This window comes from Megascapheus bottae, chromosome 28, assembly GCF_031878675.1.
Source record: "Megascapheus bottae isolate mThoBot1 chromosome 28, mThoBot2.hap1, whole genome shotgun sequence".
Taxonomy (NCBI): domain Eukaryota; kingdom Metazoa; phylum Chordata; class Mammalia; order Rodentia; family Geomyidae; genus Megascapheus; species Megascapheus bottae.
The window spans coordinates 8,842,808-8,863,677 of NC_143536.1; the positions used below are offsets into that span (position 1 = coordinate 8,842,808).

At 43.6% G+C, this 20,870-nt stretch overlaps 1 protein-coding gene across 1 annotated transcript in view; it reads right to left on the reverse strand.

The window, feature by feature from the left end:
- Ankrd13a (ankyrin repeat domain 13A) overlaps positions 1-19,560 on the reverse strand; it is a 33,591-nt gene extending 14,031 nt beyond the window's left edge. Inside the window, exons 1-6 of the mRNA XM_090320288.1 lie at positions 19,237-19,560; positions 11,892-12,024; positions 10,424-10,548; positions 8,096-8,141; positions 5,014-5,157; positions 3,648-3,837 (exon numbers count right to left, since the gene is read on the reverse strand). Coding sequence (XP_090176414.1) covers positions 3,648-3,837; positions 5,014-5,157; positions 8,096-8,141; positions 10,424-10,548; positions 11,892-12,024; positions 19,237-19,332 — 734 coding nt within the window. The 5' untranslated portion in view covers positions 19,333-19,560. The remainder of the gene's footprint in view (positions 1-3,647; positions 3,838-5,013; positions 5,158-8,095; positions 8,142-10,423; positions 10,549-11,891; positions 12,025-19,236) is intronic.
- Between the last annotated feature and the right edge of the window lie 1,310 nt (positions 19,561-20,870).

Below are 20,870 nucleotides of genomic sequence, written 5' to 3' on the forward strand. Positions count from 1 at the left end.
TAGGTCTACAGCAATAAGGGAAAGAAGGGCACCAACAAGCAGTTTTTCAGCCCAGCTTTTGATTTGCACAGCAGCAGCAGTTGCAAGCATTGCTATTCAGAAACCTAGTGATTCTACATACTCCTGAAAAGAAAACATATTCAGGAACCAACAACAGCCAATAGGCTTCAATTCTGATTCGTTTTCTTTCTTTCCTTCTTTTTTTTTTTTTCCTTTTTTGATACCATCTCACTACATAGCCCAGGCTGGCCCCAAACTCTCAGTTCCCCTACCTCAACCTTCTGAGTGCTGAGATTTATATGCGTTGAGTTTCAGGCATGGACTACCACTCAGATCTGCCTTCTGTTTCTTTTTCTTTTTTTATTTGCTATCCCAGGGGCTTGAACTCAAGAATCTGGACATTGTCCTTGAGCTGTTTTGCTCAAGGCTTGTGTTCTATCACTTCAGCCACAGCTCCATTTCCAGCTTTTTTTTTTTTTTTTTTGGTAGTTTATTACAGGTAAAGAATCTGGTGATCCTCAGATCTCAGCCTCCTGAGTAGCTAGGATTATGGGCATGCACCACTGGCACCTGGCTGTTTCTTAGGCAGATTGAAACACTACCACACAGAAGGGACCCCTGCCCAACCCTGCCCTTTGTCTACAATATCACATGCTAGCTTTACTTGGTGGTCATGTGTAGGGAAAAAGCCTGCCTGCTTCTCTCTCCATTGAGTGAAGGGGACCTCAGTTTAGGAAATATGAGCAAGTTAACCAAGTCATTAAAACAAATGCAGTTATTCATTTTTTGCATTTCCACTTTCCTTTCCTTCCAATGGGAGTTGGTAATGACATGGGTATGGATGGGGCATAATGAGGTTTTGGTGTGTTTTACACAATTCTAGGGAGAAGGGAGCGGGGCTTTCCATTTCCTCTAAGTGGCCTACAATTAGTGCAACATGACCCATGCAGGATCAGCCAAAAACCGAACAGGATTACACCAAATGCTAGCTCTCGCCACTCTGAACTTATACTTCAGAAACAAAATAAACAAAAGAAAGCAGGGGGTTAGAGATCACAAATGACAAAGAAACTATAATCTCGTGATCATCTCTAAGTGGTTATCAGTTTACAAATTCAATCCTCAGTTTCTGAGTTTTGCGTAAATTGCTTTGTGTTTAAGCTGGGAAATGGTTTCCTGGCATGGTGGTCCTTGGAGGAACTGAGAGGTGATGATGCTTTCTCCACGTCATTATTCACATTCACTGGTTGGCTGAGAGATGAAACTGCACCATTCCCCAAGGGGCCCAATGAGCTCTTTGGCTGTCTACACTGGCTCTATTTCAATCCTGGCTTCTAACTGACTTTGAACACTGCAGTGTAGTTAGTGAACTCAGTGTCAACCATTTTAAAACTATGATGCTAGTGGCCTTGGTCTTGGGCCAACTCAGCATGTAGGTATCTAAGTGACAGACAACCTGGCTTCACTCTTATATCCTTTTCACCTGTGCCTGTCTCCCCTGAGATCAGACACCAAGCCCAATTTAGAGAAAAGCCGTAAATGACAGGGAATGTTTTATATAAGCTGCCTGGCATAATCTTTCAGAAAAAGTAAAATCCAAAGTATGCCCCAATAGTACATACTGCAAACCAAATATCTATCAGGGGAAGTTAGTAATTTGTGAGCATGAAAAACTGAATGACAGATTCCAAGAAAGAAATGGACAAAAGTGACTATTGCCAAGTGGGAGACAGCCACACCTTCCACATAAAATGGGAAAGAATCACATTTGGCCAAATAAACACTTGTGCCTCTGCAAACCTCACAAGAATGGTTCAAATCCTTGCTTGATGTATGACAAGCTCACTCACTGATCACATGTCTAATTATGAGCTCCATAAAGCAGCTCAGCTGTCCCAGAAATTCTTGCTCAGCAGCCAACTGTCAGCTGCAAATGGAGAGGCAGCTTGAACCATTTGAAAATTCTGTGACCATATAAATCCACAACATGCCTTCTTCCTCACCGTTCATTTCCTATCTGCACTGGTAGAATAAAACCACTTACTGCTCCCTTTATAAGGCACACTTAATAACCAAGCAATGACTCTAGCAACTGTGCTGATGAACTACATAGGGAAAAATCTTTTCTCGTGACATCTTAGAGTCACAGACTTCCTAGACTTCATCTTGAAACTTTTTCCCACCTTGATAGCTAAGGAAATGGAAAACTGGAGCAATCAGGGCCCTGGCCCCAAACCTCATTATTCAGTGGTCCTGCTGATGGCCTTTCCGTTCTCATCTCTACTGATGGGCTGAGGTAATGAGGGCAGTCGTTCTCCACTTCTGGGGTTATAAACAGAGCCCAACATTGAAGATACGCTCCCTGCCTGCATGGGAAATCTGTAGAGTTTCCAGGTAAAGCCACAGTCAGTCCCTCAACTCTGCTGTCCTCAAAGCTGGCAGGAAGACAGCTCTATCTCAGGGGGTGCTTATGGCCCACCAGAGCAAAGCCCGGGGACATCACACAGGCTTGTGCTGCCCTGGCTTTTCCTTCTGCTCCAACATATACCCCAATCCTACAGTCTGACCTAAATTGGAAGAAAAGAAGTACTCAAGGGCCAGGAGTTTGGCCTAGTGGTAGAGTGCTTGCCTAGCATGCACAAAGACCCGGGTTCGATTCCTTGGTGCCACATACTTAGAAAAAGCCGGACGTGGCGCTGAGGCTCAAGTGGTAGAGCTCTAGCCTTGAGAAAAATCCAAGGATAGTGCTCAGGCCCTGAGCTCAAGCCCAGGACTGGCAAAAAAAAAAAAAAAAAAGAAGTACTCAAGTTTTCAGGTGTGACTAACAAGAAATCTCTCAGTTTTATGAAGCAATTGTATGCCAGAATCAAAGAAGAAAGGAAAACTTCACAAAGAGGACAGTTAGCATATTCACAAAGAGGAAAGGGTGCCTAAAGCCAGGGTAAGGGCCCCTTTAGCTCAGGTTATGCTACTCTGATTTCCAAAGAGCTGGATATGACGTCCTAGGCAAACACTAAGGGCTCATATGGACTTCCTGATATCTGTGACCCACAACAGACAGAAGATGGCCTCTGCTCCCCATACGCTTAAAGGCCTTCCCACCTCCTCTGCACAGGCAGATAACCAGGAATGGTGTTAGCATCTGGATCAACCCAGACACACATTTCTCTGGAAAATTCTCCTCATAGAGTGTGTAACAAAACTGAAGTCCTTCCAGATTCTTGTTCTAAACTATTAAGCTTCATACATGGGGAAAAGAGCCACATGTTGCTGTTACAGTAAGTAAACTTGGCTATTAGTACAGTTGAATTGAACACTAGGTTCATTTTAGCTTCCAGAAATTCAAAGCTCTATGGTTTAGGACTAGGGATATTATAGATTCAAAATACCAAAACAAAATAAGACCCTAGTAAAATTCTCTTGAAAAGGTCCATAGAAGACTTAACCACGTGCTACAAAAAGGATAGGCAAAACAGCTATGGTCCTATTTGGTTAGAATATAGATCAACTCTTGAAACTTGCTAGTGTGTATTAGGTAATATTAGGAAAAAAGCCCAATTAATCCATACTTTCTGATGAACATACAGATGTCTCTAAAGATGGAAGTACATGGAATAGGCATTAAAATCTAGAGTTCAAGTCTGTACCTTTCAAAAGCGATGTTTTTAGTATCGAGGCTGGTATTGATAACTGGGCTTGTGAGCCGCCTCTCAACTTCTCTGCTTTTTGGCTTCATCAAGTCCAGAGTGAGGCGCTCCATTTCTTGGGAAAGATCAAAGTGTTCAGTGGTGACCACTTTATCATCGTGATTGACTTCCATCAACTCTGCCCAGTTATCTGTTCCAGGAGACAAGAGTATAAGGATGCTCAGCACTAGGAAGGTGTGTAAATATTTAAGTCTCACGTGCTAAAACACAGTGCTGTCTGATGAAGCCTCGAGAATACTGATTCTTGATTACCTCTTTGCACTGGAATTATGTGACCAGCTTTCTAAAAACTTACACATAGAAGGCCCTGAAACATTCTGCCCCAAAGACATAGATTAAAAAAAAAAAAGAGCCAGAAATTTGGCTTAGTGGTAGAGTGCTTGCCTAGCATGCACAAAGACCCTGGGTTCAATTCCTCGGTACCACATACATAGAAAAAAAGCCGGAAGTAGTGCTGAGGCTCAAGTGGTAGAGCCCTAGCCTTGAGAAAGCCAAGGACAGTGCTCAGGCCCTGAGCTCAAGCCCAAGACTGTCAAAAAAAAAATACTTTGCATTGTTTATTTAGCTATACATTATATCTATGACCCTTATAAAATACATAATCGCAGAATTAACGTAAGGTATTTTCCAACTACAGTAGGTGAGCAATGTCATTTTTAATCCTCCATGGAGAGGATCGTGCTTAATTATGGAAGAAGACAAAGATACAACACAGAAGGATTGTACTCAAATGCCCAGGAAAGCAAGCTGTCTCGTGTGTCACAAAGGGAAGTGTTGGGTGGTAACTGACATGGGCAAGACAACTAGCCAGACAAGAACTCTGACAGGGGACCGGAGTTTGGCCTAGTGCTAGAATGTTTGCCTAGCATGCACAAAGACCCGATTCTTTGGTACCATATATATAGAAAAAAAAGCCGGAAGTGGTGCTGTGGCTCAAGTGGTAGAGTGCTACCCTTGAGAAAGCACAAGGACAGTGCTCAGGGCCTGAGTTCAAGCCCCAGGACTGGCAAAAACAAAAACAACAACAAAAAGAATAGCAACAGTATCAGAAAATAAAGCATATACATGACTGTGAACAGGTGCTAGTGGTTCAAAATCACTCTTACTAAAGGGCTGGAAGTGTAGCTCAGCAGTAAAGTATCTGCCTAGCAAGTAAGAGGTATACAAATATTAATATAAAATAACATATGAATATATAGTATATGTTAATTGTAAATGGTAATATACTAACATTAATAGTAATAAATAATTCTAAACGATTCTGTAATTTAGCTTCAGCAGTGATTACTATAATGAAATCACTTACCTTCTCCTTTAAATATAAAACTACGTCTCCCTCTTATCCAGCTCATGTTTTCAAATCCCAGCAATGTGATATCAACACGCAGTTTGGCACCACTTTTCCAGATACGACAGACATCGTTGGGACATATTCTGGAAACCAAGGGCACTGAAGAAGAGAAATGTACTACTGAGAAAACTCTAAGGGCCAAGCAGAATACGTAAACCAAGCACTCAGGAAGCTGATTTTAACAAAAGAAGGGGAGTATGAGATTCTAATCGCCAAAGAGAAATAAGACTCCTTGGCTCCCAACTTAATTATGTAAGAAGTTAACCTTAAGAAAACATGGACTGCCAGGAACTGTGACTGTAATCCTAGCTATTCAGGAGGCTAAGCTCTGTGGATCAGGATTCAAATCCAGCCTGGATAGGAACGTCCACGGGACCTGTATGTTCAATTAACTACCAAAAAGCTGGAAATGAAGAAGTAGCTCAAAGTGGTAGCACTTGCCTTGAACACAAAAATCAGGGGGAGTGTCCAGGCCCTGAGTTCAAGCCCTAGGACCCCCACAATAAAACAAAAACAAAAAAAATACGAAAACCAATGTTCATGCTATAATCTCAACACTTTAGACACTAAGGCAGGAGGACTATAAATTCGAGGGTAGCTTGGACCCAGTCTGAAAAATGGGAGGGCAAGGGGGGAGATGGCTTGGAGCCTTTGCTCAGGAGGCAGACATCTACACAGGAGAAAAAAAAATTAATTAAATAGGCCAGGAATTTGGCCTAGTGGTTAAAGTGTTTGCCTACATGCACGAAGACCCAGGTTCGATTCCTTGGTACCACATATATGGAAAAAGCTGGAAGTGGTGCTGAGGCTCAAGTGGTAGAGTTCTAGCCTTGAGAAAGTCCAAGGACAGTGCTCAGGCCCTGAGCTCAAGCCCAGGACTGGCAAAAAAAAAAAAAAAAATTAATTAAATAAACCAAAATGGAGGGGGCTAGATCTATAGCTCAGTGGTACAACATCTGCTTAGCACTAAACTCTGAATTTAATCTCTTGAATCAAAATAAATAAATAAAAATTAATTAAGGATAGAAAGGACCTTCTGTTCCATTTGTCAGAGAAACTCTAAGCAAATTTCCCAAGAGTTTTCTCAGTCCTGAGATGAACCCTACTTAGTGACCCTCACCAGGGCTCGGCAGAGTATGTCCATATGGCCCTTGTCATTCACATGTGCTACCTCTGCCATATGGCTGCCGTCTCCCACGTGATCACATGACCATTCACAAAGCAGGCCTCAAAAATGTGCCACTTCTCAACAACACCTGAAGTTACAATGATCAGCTAAATTAGAACTCCTCTAAGTTTCTCAAACCAAGCGAAGGTTCTGTCTTAGAAACTTCTAGTTGTGCTTAATTGCTTCAATACAAATATGTCTTCTTGCCTGAGAGAGAAGTCTAGAAATGAAAATACAGAAATCTTGGGAATTAAGTGTCATTATTAACTAAGCAACAAATAGATGTGGAGCATATTTTAAAATATGTTATCATAGTCGGGCACTAGTGGCTCACACCTGTAATCCTAGCTACCCAGAAGGCTGAGATGTGAGGATTGAGTTTTGAAGTTAGTCCAGTCAGATAAAAAAAAAATCAAAAGATTCTTATCTCCAATTTACCCAGCAAAAAGCCAGAGGAAGAGGTATGGCTTAAGTGGTAGAATACCAACACTGAATGAAAAAGCCAAGCTTCTGAGTTCATGCCCAGCACGTACATGCTTACACATATTCACACATACACATATCATTTGCTTTGCCCAGTACCCAGTGTAATATATCCATTATGTAAAATGAGCTATTCTAACATTTACTTCACCTTCTCCCCAGAATAGGAAGTCTGACAGAATCAAGCCAAACCATATAAATCTACTTACTAACATTTTCACAATTTAAAGTAACATACGGTCAAAGCAGATTGTTTGCAACCATGAAAACAGAATAAAACCTGCTGAAATAGTTTAAGAAGGATGGATTGGGAAAGAGAGAGTCACAGAGGGATAAGAGTGGAATACAACATGAATTTCTCCCTGTACAGCTACTGTAAGCTCTTAACAAAAAAAAAAAAAAAAAAGGAAAGTGACATTTTATTGGATTTTTTTGTTTTGTGTTTTTGGTAGGTCATGGGGCTTGAACTCTGGGTCTGGGTGCTGTCACTGAGCTCTTTAGCTCAAGGCTAACACTCTATCCCTTTGAGCCACAAGTACCACTTCTGGTTTTCTGGTGGTTACTTGGAGATAAGAGTCTCTCGGACTTAAGTATTCAGGATGGCTTTGAGCTGTGATTTTCAGATCTCAGCCTCCTGAGTAGCTAGGATTATGGGTGTGAGCCACCAGTGCCTGGCTTAGAAAGTAACTTTTTTTTTTTTTTTTTGCCAGTCCTGGGCTTGAGCTCAGAGCCTGAGCACTGTCCTTGGACTTTCTCAAGGCTAGAGCTCTACCACTTGAGCCACAGCACCCCTTCTGGCTATTTTTTTCTATGTATGTGGTATCGAGGAATCAAACCCGGGTCTTCATGCATGCTAGGCAAGCACTCTACCACTAGGCCAAACTCCTGGCCCCAAAATTAACAGTTTAAAAACTAGTAAGATGGCTAGACATGGTGGCATACACCTAGTGAGCTACCCAGAAGTTGGAAACAGGATAATTGGTTAGGTTGAGGAGTTCAAGCCAGCCTGCGAAATAAGAGAAATCCCACCTCTTAAAAAAAGAAAAAAAAAAATGAAGTCCTGAGTTCACTTTCCAGTACCATAATGATCATCATCTTTCATATCAGTAACAAGTAATAAAAGTGGAGTCATAACTTTCTGTACACCATTTGTATATGTGTGGGGGCAAAAGTCCAAAGCTTTGGGAGAGAGACCAGAAGGAAAACAAAGAGAAACCAGCTGGGAAGGACACAAACTGGTTTTCCTTATTTTTTTTCCTTTATGCATTTCCTAGATTTAGATTTATTTTGTTAAAGCATATATAACTTTAACAAAGGAAAAATAAGCTTACAGATAGGCTAAGTAAATTGAGAACCAGAAATAAATTCAAGTCTACTGCCACTCACCCCAGCTGGTGAATTCCCACTTCATTTGCACATAGAAATCTGGCGCCTGAAGGAGAGACAAAGATTTTAAACACATGATCTTTCACACCATTAGCTAAATACAAGCATAGCAAGGGTAATGTGGTTTTAGAAAAAAAAAAATAAAGAACAAAGAAAGAAAACCAAGTCTCAGCCTCCTAAGTGGTAAGGGACTACAAGTGAGAGCCACCACCCAGCTTCCAGGTATTTTCTTGTTCCCCAAGAACAAGTTTGTTTTTTTGTTTTTTTTTTTTAAGTCATTTGTGGGGCTTGAACTCTAGGCCTGGGCATTGTCCCTGAGCTCTTCAGCTCAATGCTACCGCCCTGCCCCTTGAGCCATAGTACCATTTCTGTTTTGGGAGATAAGAATCTTATGGACTTTAGTTCCCGGACTGGCTTTGAACCACCACGATCCTCAGATCTCAGCCTCCTGAGTAGCTAGGATTATAGGTGTGAGCCACCTCGGCCATTCCCGGAAAGGGGGTTGTTTTAACAAAGTACAAGAGCTAGGAATGTACAGGAAGTTAAACCAGCTGATGGAAGTATCTGATTAGAAAAGTTAGCATACTTCATAAGGAGATTCTTCCTAGAAACAACATGCCAACAATAGCCTCTGGTGCCAGTAAACATACAAGTCTTTAATGGCTACCCAAAGCTGCAAAGTACAAATCAATGTACCCCACTCTTATACAGGTAAAAAAAGAAAATCTTTCATGAGCTGGGACTATGGCTTGGTGGTAGAGTGCTTGCCTAGCATGCATGAAGCCCTAGATTCAGGTCCTCAGTACCACATAAACAGAAAAAGCTGGAGGTGGTGCTGTGGCTCAAGTGATAGAGTGGAGCCTTAAGCAAAAGCTCAGGGACAGTGCCCAGGGCCTGAGTTCAATCCCCAGAACTGGCAAAAAAAAAAATCTTTCACATTGCATTTTTTAAGTGATGCATGATCCCATGTTTAAATAAGTCACTTGCTGCCCATTAAATGGATGTTTTTAGTTCCTCCTACAGTAAGCTAGGTAGGAAAACAATAAACCCATGTGACTTTTGCACACTTCTAAACATACATGTTTTGAAAATAGTGCATGAACTACTTCATATTTTATGGGAAACTTCATTCTACCACCTGGTAAAGGAATATCTTAATTATAGCTTACAAAAATTTAAAGAATGCTCAATTAACACACAATGATCATCTCATAATGAAGTTGTTACTCTTCTTGATAGGGGCTATTGATTTTTTTCTAAAGAGATGTACTTTAACTCCAGTTGTAAAGCTGATTTAACTAGTAGATATCTTAGGAGATATTTGGGGAACTCACTTTTATACTTAAGATGAGAATAAACAGGGCCGGGAGTTTGGCCTAGTGGCAGAGGGCTTGCCTAGTATGCACAAAGATCTGGGTTTGATTCCTCCATACCACATATATAGAAAAAAGCCAGAAGTGGTGCTGAGGCTCAAGTGGTAGAGCTCTAGCCTTGAGAAAGCCAAGGACAGTGCTCAGGCCCTGAGCTCAAGCCCAGGTCTGGCCAAAAAAAGATGAGAATATACAACACTGAAAACTGAGTCCTTGCTGCTTTCACCTCTCCTGCTACCCTGGGAATATTACACATGGTTGACTGATAAGATGGTTCTTTGAAGTAACAAAGTTTATCCCAAGCAGGCAGCCATCATTCCAAAACATCCATGAAAGGTCTCTGGGAGTCACAGAGCTCCTGTGTTTTACACCTTAAGATGAATAGAGGAAATGGGCTAAAAGTCACAAAACATTAATGGCTAGAAGTGATGTGGGGAAAGGGCAAGGAGAAGTTACACTAGACCCTGGAGTCCCAGCAGGTCCTGAAAATGCCTGTACCCTAACTGTGCTCACCACCATTTTCTTAAGGTAATCTCTGCACTAGGTGCTGCTTTTAAGAAAATAGGTGCCTGGACAATCTGTGTTTTATGTCCAGTTAAGTGATCATTTTAGGGAGCACTTAAAATGGAAGCCTAGCGACCTTGAAACTTTGTGAGAAGCCCCACATTTCAACAAGGGGAGCAGGCAGGACTGGTGCAAAATGGCCATCAAAATACCATATTCAGGGCTTAGTGGTAGAGTACTAGCCTTGAGCAAAAGAAGCTCAGAAACAGTGCTCAGGCCCTTAAGATCAAACTCAGGTCTAGCCAAAAAAAAAAAAAAGAAGAAGAAAAAGAAGAAAATACCATATTCTCTATTCATGAAACTTCCAAGCAAGGCAAATAAGGATGTCAAACTGTGTCTCCAGCTATTATAGCAGCAGGTTTATGCCCAGATTTCAAGCCCAGTTTATGGCTACCTCAAGAATTTTATGTAGCAGCTCAGGAACTCCTTCAAGGGCCATGGATGTGTTGTGGTAGTCTCGATGTTGAAGAACTGTATACACCATCTCAGGATCGCCAGTGCTCACAGCCTCATGTAAGACTGAAAATAAAAGGGTGCTGTTAAAAGTCTTCTCATTCAAGCAGATCAATTCCAAAGCCAGTCAAAAAAGCTATCTCTACAGATCAAAGACCAATATTTGCATCAAAGAGGGACAAAGGTGGCTGGGAGTTTGGCTTAGTGGTAGAGTGCTTGCCTAGCATGCACAAATACCCTGGTTTGATTCCTCAGTACTACATACATAGAAAAAGCCAGAAGTGGTGCTTTGACTCAAGTCGTAGGTCTCTAGCCTTGAGAAAGTCCAAGGACAGTGCACAAGCCCTGAGTTCAAGCCTCAGGGCTGGAAAAAAAAGGGGGGTGGGGGACAAAGGCTCAAGCCGGAGCTTTATCAGGTTATGACCTTGACTTCTGATAGCTAGCTCACAGCTGCAGAAAAGCAAACAAGCATCCACAGCCTCCAGATCCCAACTCTGAATCCCAGGTCCCAGTTCCCTTCTGACTACTAGTTTTGAAGCCCTGAAGCCCTGAGGGAGACACTGGACTCTCACTGTGTGCTCACACAGAGATTGCATGTAGATAGGTGGGTCAGATCTCAGTGGAAATCTGACCATATTTGTAGGGAACAATTGGCCTCTCAGTGTGAGTTGTTTCTAGAAGAGGCATCATCCCTTAAGCCCTGTTCTTATCTCCTTGCCCCTGAGTTGTCCCTAGAAAGGTTCAACTGAGGGCTGAGAATATGGCTTAGTGGTAGAGTGCTTGACTAGCATGCATGAAGCCCTGGGTTTGATTCCTCAGCACCACATAAACATAAAAAGCTGGAAGTATCACCGGCACCGGTAGCTCATGGAGGCTGAGATCTGAGGATCAAGGTTCAAAGCCAGCCCAGGCACTAAAGACTAGACCTTGAGACTCTTATCTCCAATTAATCTTTAGAAAAGGGGAGGCGGGGCTGTGGCTCAAGGAGTAGGGTGGTAGCCTTGAGCTGAAGAGCTCAGGGACTGCCCCCAAGCCCGAAAGAAAGAAAGAAAGAAAGAGAGAGAGAGAGAGAGAGAGAAAGAGAGAGAGAGAGAGAGAGAGAGAGAGAGAGAGAGAGAGAGAGAGAAGGAAGGAAGGAAGGAAGGAAGAAAAAAGAAAGAAAGAAAGAAAGAAGGAAAGAGAGAGAAAGCTGGAAGTGGAGCTGAGGTTTAAACAGTAGATTGTAGAGTGCTAACCTTGAGAAAGCTCAAGGACAGTGCCCAGGCTCCGAGTTCAAGACCTAGGACTGTCCATAAAAGAAGAAAAAGTTCAACTGACTTGGTGGAAAATCACAATGGAAACTTTTTTAGAACATCTTTTTCAGAAAGAGGAAGTGAAATGACTGAAATTATTTTTGGAAGTATACTTACCTGTCCATCCCTGGCCATTTTCTTTGGTCACATCTGCTTTATGTCGGAGCAAGACCCGAGCAGATTCCAAATGTCCCAGAGAAACTGCAAGGTGCAGCAACGTTCGGCCCCGAGGATCCAGAGCCTCCACATTCTGTGAAATAAAACTCTGGCACTTAACACAACCTCAATATACTACATAAGACCATATCGATATGTTTGAGAGCTATATTTAGTATGTAGGGGAGAAAATGGTATTTATACACTAATTACAGCAATATATGGTTAAAAAACCTTAGGCACATTTGAAATTAGAGTTTGGGGACTATAAATAAAGATGATAATTACTGAGTCCCTTTAAAACTGTTTTTAAGCAATGAGTTCCTCCTTGTATAAAAGCCTAATAGCTAAACATAACTCTTAGCCTCACATCATCCACCACAACCTAAATCTCTCATCAGCACAACATAGAACACTGAAGTACAGGACATACTCAAAATTCAAAGCATAGAAGATAATCAGTGTTAGAATAAAATTACATCCTGTAGATAGATTTACATAGAAATCCTCTCTCATGGGAGGGTACTGAGTTCCAAGTACCCTGAAGCAGTACATGATGTTCAGGGGGCATCTATGGGTCCCTCAGACTGTGTGTGTGCTATGTGGTCTGCCAGGCACATCTGCAGATGACACTCGTCACTTCCATCCATCCTAGACATCTTCCCTGTGCTAGACATACACATCTGGCCCTTATCTCTTCATCCCTACTCTGTTATCTGGCTCTTCTTCCAATGTCATGTTAGAGCTACAAAGGCTAGCTGCAGGTTCTCCCGTGAGTCTCAATGACAGCACTGTTTGCAGGAAGGCTCTGAAAGTTCTTCCAAGGACATAAAGAACTGCTGTGTGCCTTTTGGCATTCCTTAACCATTTTTAAGTGTCACAGTACTTCTCAGGGAATGTGCTTTATCTTGTGTGAAAAAGCCACATGGAGTCGGGCATGGTGGCTCACACTTATAATGCTAGCTACTCAGAAGGCTCACATCTGAGGATTGTGGTTTAAAGCCAACCTGGGCACTAAAGCTGTGAGACTCTTCTCTCCAATTAACCACCAGAAAACAGGAAGTGGGGCTATGGCTCAAGGCGAAGGGTGGTAGCCTTGAGCTGAAGAGCTCAGGGGCAATGCCCGGGCCCAGAGTTCAAGTTCCACGTCTTACAAAAAAAGGCTAGGCTGGGAGCCTAGCCTAATGGTAGAGTGCTCACCTAGTATAGCATACATGAAGCTCCAGGTTCGATTCTTCAGTACCACATATACAGAAAAAGCCACAAGTGGCACTGTGGCTCAAGCAGCAGAGTACTAGCTTTGAGCAAAAAGTGTCCAAGGACTAGAGCCCAGAATCTGAGTTCAAGCCCCAGGACTGGCCAAAAAAAGAAAAAGAAAAAGAATAAAAAGAAAAGGCTATATGCTACAGGGCACTCACTGAAGTCTCCAGAGACACATACCATTTAGAGAAATAAAGTGGGACTGGAGAGAAACATCCCGATTTTACTGAAATTATTTGACAACTAATGTGTGGTGAAGAGAAGAACTGGAGAAATAGGAAAAGGGGTTGAAAGCGCCTTCTGGATGATCCAGTCCCAGGTCTGAGTGCTCTCCCAGGTGCTGAAATCCAGTAGACCCCCTCTCTCTGGGGGGGCCTACATTCCAAAAGTCCCAGTGGATTCCTAACAAAGCCTAGTACTGGCCTCTATGTGCATGTGGCATTTTTCCTATGCATACATGTGTGGAATCAATGAGCAATGTCCCCTTGGCACTTGAAGGAAGCAGTGTTCAGAATCTCTGGCATATTTTGATCTGCCAGGATCATTAGTCTCGTGTGCTTTGGGGCCCTTGTGGAGAAAAGTCAGGGCCACTTTAACACCAATACTCAGCTATCATGACAATGGTGAATCTGATACTGAAAGTGGCTATTCGGTGACTAACAAGTGGATAGCAGATGAAGTTTGGCTTTGCCCCACAAAGGGATAAATCACATCTCAGGCAAAATGGAACAGGATGATAGGAGAATTCCAACATGCTACTCAGAACAGTATGTAATTAAACGAAGCACTGTTTACTCCTGGAAGTTTATATTTCATATTTTCTGACTATGGTTGGCCACAGATGACTGAGATCTCCAGAGTAGTATCTGGAAAAGGGAAGAGTACTATAGCATCATGTCTCTTGACACATGGGACACAGCACCTTTTCCCAAGGGAATGGTTTATCCATCACACTGAAGAAATTGAGATCTCCAAAAGCCAAGGCTTGAGTATTTTATTTCCCAATTTGGCTACATGATTCTTTAACTTGCATTAAATAACTATTTTCCTAAAAAAAAGAAGAGTTAGGAACATAGGAGCTATAGACAAAGCAGGGAAGAAATAATTATCCGACTCATGATCTTCCAACATCTCTATCATATAAACTAAGTATTCAAATTCCATCTAAATGAAAAAGGGAAACGGAAATTTTCCAGCTTGCTGTATGAGCCCAGTATTATCCTGATGATGTATCATAAGAAAACTGTGATCTGGCATGATGGTACACGTCTATAATTCTAACATTAAGGAGGCTCGGGTAGAAGGAGCTCAAGTCAACAGCTTAGGCTATGTATCAAGAATCAATCCAATGTTGGTGGCATTAAAATTTATGAGACTCTTAACTAATCACCCAAAAGTCAGATGTAGACCTATGGTAAAGGTCCTGCCCCTGGACCCCCCCAAAAAATAATAATAATTTGGGATTTGGAAAGAATCCAACTTCCTAGGTTTAAATTCTGACTCAGATACTTAAGTATGTAATTGAGCCTCTCTTCCCAACTCTAAAATGGGACTCATAGGAGCCTAGCCACAGGAAGGCTGGTATGCAAAAGAAGTCCATAATTCTACACATACACACACACACACACACACACACACACACCATTACTACCAACACCATTGCACAGCACTCCAAGTTAACTTCCAGTGCCACTTTCCCCATCTTTTCAGGTGATAAACAATTCCACAGGGTTAAGTACCAAACCCAGACCTACAACTTAATCAGCATTAGTGCTCCAGGCTACAGCGGAAGGGGGCTGTTGAGCAACAGAGGATCTAGATAAACAGGCAACCAAATACTTCCTGACACATACTTTAATGTGGCTTAATGTTTCTTGACCCTAAATGGGGTACATAATTAGTAGGGCATAGTGCAGAACAAAAATGCAAGGCCTATTTAAAAATAGTTAAGAATTTCTAGGTAGTGACAGCAGAGCATTCAACCAGTCATGAAGGCCCGGTGCAACCGCCCTTTGTGAGCCCCTTTGACAGCTAAGATTGAAGATTGAAGCTGGGTTAAGGATTAGGACAGTCAACCTTCTCCAGTCAAGATGTGCATGACAATGTCTCCTCCCTAGAAGTAATTGCTAGACTATGAGATGACCCATAATAATAACTGATAACAACATCAAACTGCCTAGCCAGGCATGGTGGCATACACATATAAACCCAGCTACTCAGAGGATGGAGGTAGGAGGATCACATTTTGATGCTAGCCCATGCCCAGTCAAATACGCTAGTTGAAAAAACAAAACAAAGTAAAAGCAAAAGGACTGGGAGATCTAGCAGTAGAAAGTGTCCTGAATTCTTTTGTGTGTGTGTGATGGGACTCAAACTCTGGGCCTGAGCGTTGTCCCTGAGCTCTTCAGCTCAAGGTTACCACCCTATCCCATGAGCCACAGCACCACTTCTGATTTTTTTCTGGTGGTTAATTGGAGATAAGAGTCTCAAAGACTTTAGTGCCCAGGCCGAAATCCTCAGATCTCAGCCTCCTGAGTAGCTAGGATTACGGTTATGAGCCACCGTGCCCAGCTGGGTGTCCTGAATTCTATCCCCAGAACTAGAGGCAAAACCAAACCAAAACAAATAAAGTAGCAAATATGAATATTCTTTCTCAATCTCTGGTAGGTAAGGGCATTAAGAACATAAAGTTTACCCCCATAAAGTCAACTTCAAGACATGAATTCCTGCAGGACACCGGACACATCGGGCACTGGCGCATCAGTGGTTCACGCCTGTAATCCTAGCTACTCAGGAGGCTGAGATCTGAGGATAGTTCAAAGCCAGCTTTCCCCCACCCCCAAATCCAAAAATCCCACCAGAAAACTGGAAGGGGCCCTGTGGCTCAAGTGGTAGAACAGTAGCCCTGAGCTGAAGAGCTCAAGGACAGCACCCAGGACCAGAGTTGAAGCCCCACAACCAAGAACAACAAAAAGATATAAATTCCCAAATCTTAATCCAAATGTCCTTGATGTTTGCAAGGTGTCAGACATAGAGAGCCAGGAGGTAATGGCTTATCTCTGTAATTCTAGCTATTCAAGAGGCTGAGATCTGAAGATCCCAGTTTAAAACCAGCCCAGGTAGTAAAGTAAGTCTATGAGACTCTTTTTTTGTTTGTTTGTTTTTGCCAGTCCTGGGCTTGAGCTCAGGGCCTGAGCACTGTCCTTGGACTTTTTCAAGGCTAGCGCTCTACCACTTGAGCCTCAGCACCACTTCTGGATTTTTTCTATATATGTAGTACCAAGGAATCGAACCCGGGTCTTCGTGCATGCTAGGTGAGCACTTTAACCACTAGGCCAAACTCCCGGCCCCTATGAGACTCTTATCTCCAATTAACCACCAAGAGCCAGAAGTTAAGATGTGGCTTAAGTGTTGAGTACCAGCAGTGAGCAAAGAAACCTCAGGGACAGTGGCAAGGACGGGAGTTCAAGCCCCAGGACAGGTACATAAAGAAAAAGAAAAAAAGTACAGAGAACTTTCAATGGTTACTTTTATCATATTTTGCAGGAAGAAAGATTACTATGTCACACTTTAAATTATAAACCAAGACCTTGTTCTTGTTTTAGTGAACATTCAGCTTTTAACTTCACCTCCAATGACTAAAAAGCCTGTTGTTTTTCAGAAATCAGGACTGAAAGGCTATGATTTTGTTTAAGTGAAAGAAAGAAGCCCCAGGCCCTAAGTTCAAGCTCTAGTACCAACACCAGGGGTAAAAGAAGAAATGTGATTTAATGATGGTGAAACTTTTTTTTTAATTAAATAGGACTTTAATTATGTGGTTTTTTTTCTTCTTTATACTTCCAACATTGCATAAGCAGGGCAGCTACAATAATGAAAGGTACAGATATAAAATTCTGTCCCCTAAAAACCAGAACTGTTTGGGGTTTTTCATTGTTGTTTCCTTCCCCTTTGGATTGCCAGGCAAGTGTTATACTGCTAAGCTACATCTAACACTCCTTTTAAGTTGCCAGGCCTCACACTTGTGAGTCTCCAGTGTCAGCCTCAATTGAAGCTGAGATTATAGGCATGTACCAGGATAGAAATAGTGTGACATGGACGGGAGTTTGGCCTAGTGGTAGAGCACTTGCCTAGCATGCACAAAGACCTACGTTCAATTCCTTGGTACCATATACATAGGAAAAAAGCTGGAAGTGGTGCTGTGGCTCAAGTGGTAGAGCTCTGGCCTTGAGAAAGCCCAAGGACAGTGCTCAGGCCCTAAGTTTAAGGCCCAGGACTGGCAAAAAAAAAAAAAATGGTGAGACGTAGACATGAGTAAAATGTTGGAGACTGCCTCTGGGCCATGCCTATTACTAGAATGTAAATTATATCACCAGGTAAACTGGGATGCCTAATGATGAATCATTTTGTCTACCGCCATGTGTCATATCTCCTTAACTCTTAAATAGTCACTGTGTCACCTAATTAATAACAATGACTCTCAAGAAACCTTGCTTTGCTAGTTTTTTCTTTCTCGGAGACAGGGTCTCTTGCTAAATTGTCCAATTTAGCCTCTGAGGGAGGACTTCTTGCCTCAGCCTACTGAGCCGCCTGGATCATAGGCTGATTTTTTTTAAAATAAAAAGGTAACTTTTTGACATCCAGCAGATGCTTAAGTGACTTTAAATAAACATGACAGGCTGCAAGCACACACTTAGCTATAATGAGTCAAACAGGGTAACGCTGACCTTGCACATTTTTACCAACCTAAAGAGAACCAAGGCTCTCTTTTCTCCAAAAGTTCTTCATAATTTTATTACAGAGTCAATTTGAAGCCATTCAAAAGCAGGTCTTTAACACACTGGATAAAATGAATGAAGCTAAAGATAAGAATTATGCTTGATCTCAGGAGCATTTACAGATCCATATCCTATTTCCTGAAGTTGTTAGTTTGTAACCAGAGGGTACCAATACCTACTGGAATTGCTGGCCTTTAAAACAAGGTTTCTCCAAGATACTATGACATTGGGAACAAGATCATTCTCTGCTGCAGGTGCTTGCCTTGTGCATTGTGGACAGATTAGCAGCAACCCTAGGCTTGACTCAACTAAGGTATCAGTATAACAGCTACTCTTCAGGTACCACCAAAAATGTCTCTATAGATTACCAAACGTCCAGTGGAGGCTATGTGTTTCTGTGTGTGTGTGTGTGTGTGTGTGTGTGTGTGTGTGTGTGTGTGTGTGAAAATCACCTCCAACTAAAAACTACTGTTTTAGAAAGATGGCAATAAATAAAAGATAAAGACTCAAAACATATTAGAGCAGGAAGGGATTTTAAAGGAGCCCGAGCCTCAGTGATTCTCAAACTTTCCCGTTTATCAGCCTTCCTGAAGGCTTATCATCTGCTTATTCCTAATCCTACCCTGCTCACCCCCCCCCACACACACTCATCAATAATATAGTCCGGAACTGAGTTTGCATACATCACCACCAACTCCCTCATTCTCAAATCCTTTTCATATGGGCCCCAGAATACAAAATGCCATGCCCAAGGTCACAGGGCAAGTTAGAGCCTGGTTTACAACAAAACAAACAAACAAACAAAAAAAAACTAGCAACAACAACAATAACCAAAAAAAAAAAAATCAGGAAAAAAAAAAAAAAAGCAACACAAAAAACCAAACCCAAGCTCTTTCTGGAAAGGCTGGGTAGAGTAAGGGGTGTGTGTAAGTCCTTGAGGCGGTTAGGACTGCATTCTGCAGCTACCGACCTGAGATAAAATGCTGACTTAGGATGAATGAACTGCGCGGCAGCAACGAACCTCTGAGAGCCTGGAAGAACCCTCACCCCGCTCCCAGACCTACCCACCCACCAGTCTACCCAGCCCCCGGCCCCCTGGCGCTCTTGGCAAGGTTGAAGGGACGAGGGCACAGGGCCTGGCAGACAGCAAGCACCTCCATACACGACCTCTCAGAATGACTGTCCCACGATCGCCCAGTCCAAGGGGTGTGCGAGCGCCCCGGCCCCCCCCAGGCTGGGAACGACCCGTCTCCCCTCCGCCCCCACCTCACCTGGTCCCGCAGCTCCTTCTCTAGCTGCCGGTAGTCGTTGTTCCAGACCAGGAGGTGCAGGGGAAACTGAACGCGGGCGTCGCGGGTCGAGGACATGGCGAGGAGGCCGCGGCCCGGATGGCCGGCCAGCCCAGAAGGTGAGGTCTCCGGCGTCTGTCTGCCCGCCCGTCCGTCCGTCCGTCCGTCCGGCGGCTGCCGAGCTAGAGAACTCCGGCAAGCGGACGGAGGAGGGGCGCGATACTCCGCCCGCCGCCTGGCAAGCGGGTGGCGGGGCGCGCGAAAGGCGCGGTGGGGTCGCGCGCGGGCCGGGTCGGGGACCGGGTCGGGGACCGGGTCGGCCGCGCCCACCCCGCGCCCCGACGCGCTCGCGCCCTCGCTGACAGCTCCGGAACCGACTTCTGCGGCCCGAACTGCCCCAAACTGGGAAGTACGGGGAGCGAACCACTGCGCACAGAGCCGGGGGGGGGGTACGGACTTGCCACGGGTCCCAGAGCCTCCCGAGCGCACCCCGCTCCGAGCCGACTCCACGAAGCCTAGCGAAAACACGAGCCCGGGCTTCCGTGCTCCGCGTCGGCTCAAGGTCTCCACCCGGAACGCTCCGTCCCACCCGTCACGAGGACAGACCGCCCCCTGCTCTAGACACCCGAAATGGTTCGCTCCACAACTGGGCCTCTCCCATTGACTCTGCAGTGGGGGGGGAGGCAGGGGCGGGGGGGGGGCGGAGATTGACCACAGCGGCCTCGATCAAACCATTATTCTGGCTACTGGCATCCTTGCAGGCTTTTTGAACCCGTGGAGCTCCTTCCACAGGATTGGTCAGGAGCCATTTTGGAAGTGGGCAACACCAAATAATTTTCAAGGATGGATCTTTAAACCCTAGAGAAGTGGCTTCCTATAGCAGAATAATAAGTTCTTTTTATTTCTCAGCCTTGGACCATTTTTATTATTTTTTTTAATTTATATTCTTTTTGGTGCTGGTACTGGGACTTGAACTCAGGGCCTGGGCGCTGTCCCTGGGCTTCTTTTGCTCAAGGTTAGAGCTCTAGCGCTCGAGCTACAGTTCCACTTACTGCTTTTGTGGGGTTTTTTGTTGTTGTTGTTGTTGGTTGGTTGGTAGTTTAGTGTAGATAAGTGTCTCACAGATTTTCCTAGGGTATGGCTGCTTTATAGAGTGTCGAACAGCCTCTCTTGCTATCCTCATAACAGCTCCTGACATTTTCAGAGAAGCACTGTTGTATATTCCAAAGTTAGTTATGATTTAGTTACCTACAGTGGTGCTTTATTCTACATGTGTACTAGTGTGTGCGTGTGTGTGTGTGTGTGTCTGAATCACAACTCCACTTCTGGCTTTTTGATGGTTAATGGGCAATAAGAATCTCACAGCCTTTCCTGACTAGGCTGGCCTCAAACTGTGATCCTCCATAGCTCCCCAGTAGCTAGGATTACAGGTGTGAGCCACCAACACACAGCAAACACGAGTACCCTTTTTAAGCTAGCCAAAATTGGATTTGGGGTTATAACTGAAAGGACTAATCGGAGCTTTGACCAGTTTGCAACATTTAAATTCATCCTTGATTTAATGGAAAATCAAGTCTTGCTCTGTCCAGCTGTCTATAACTAGACCACATAACTGA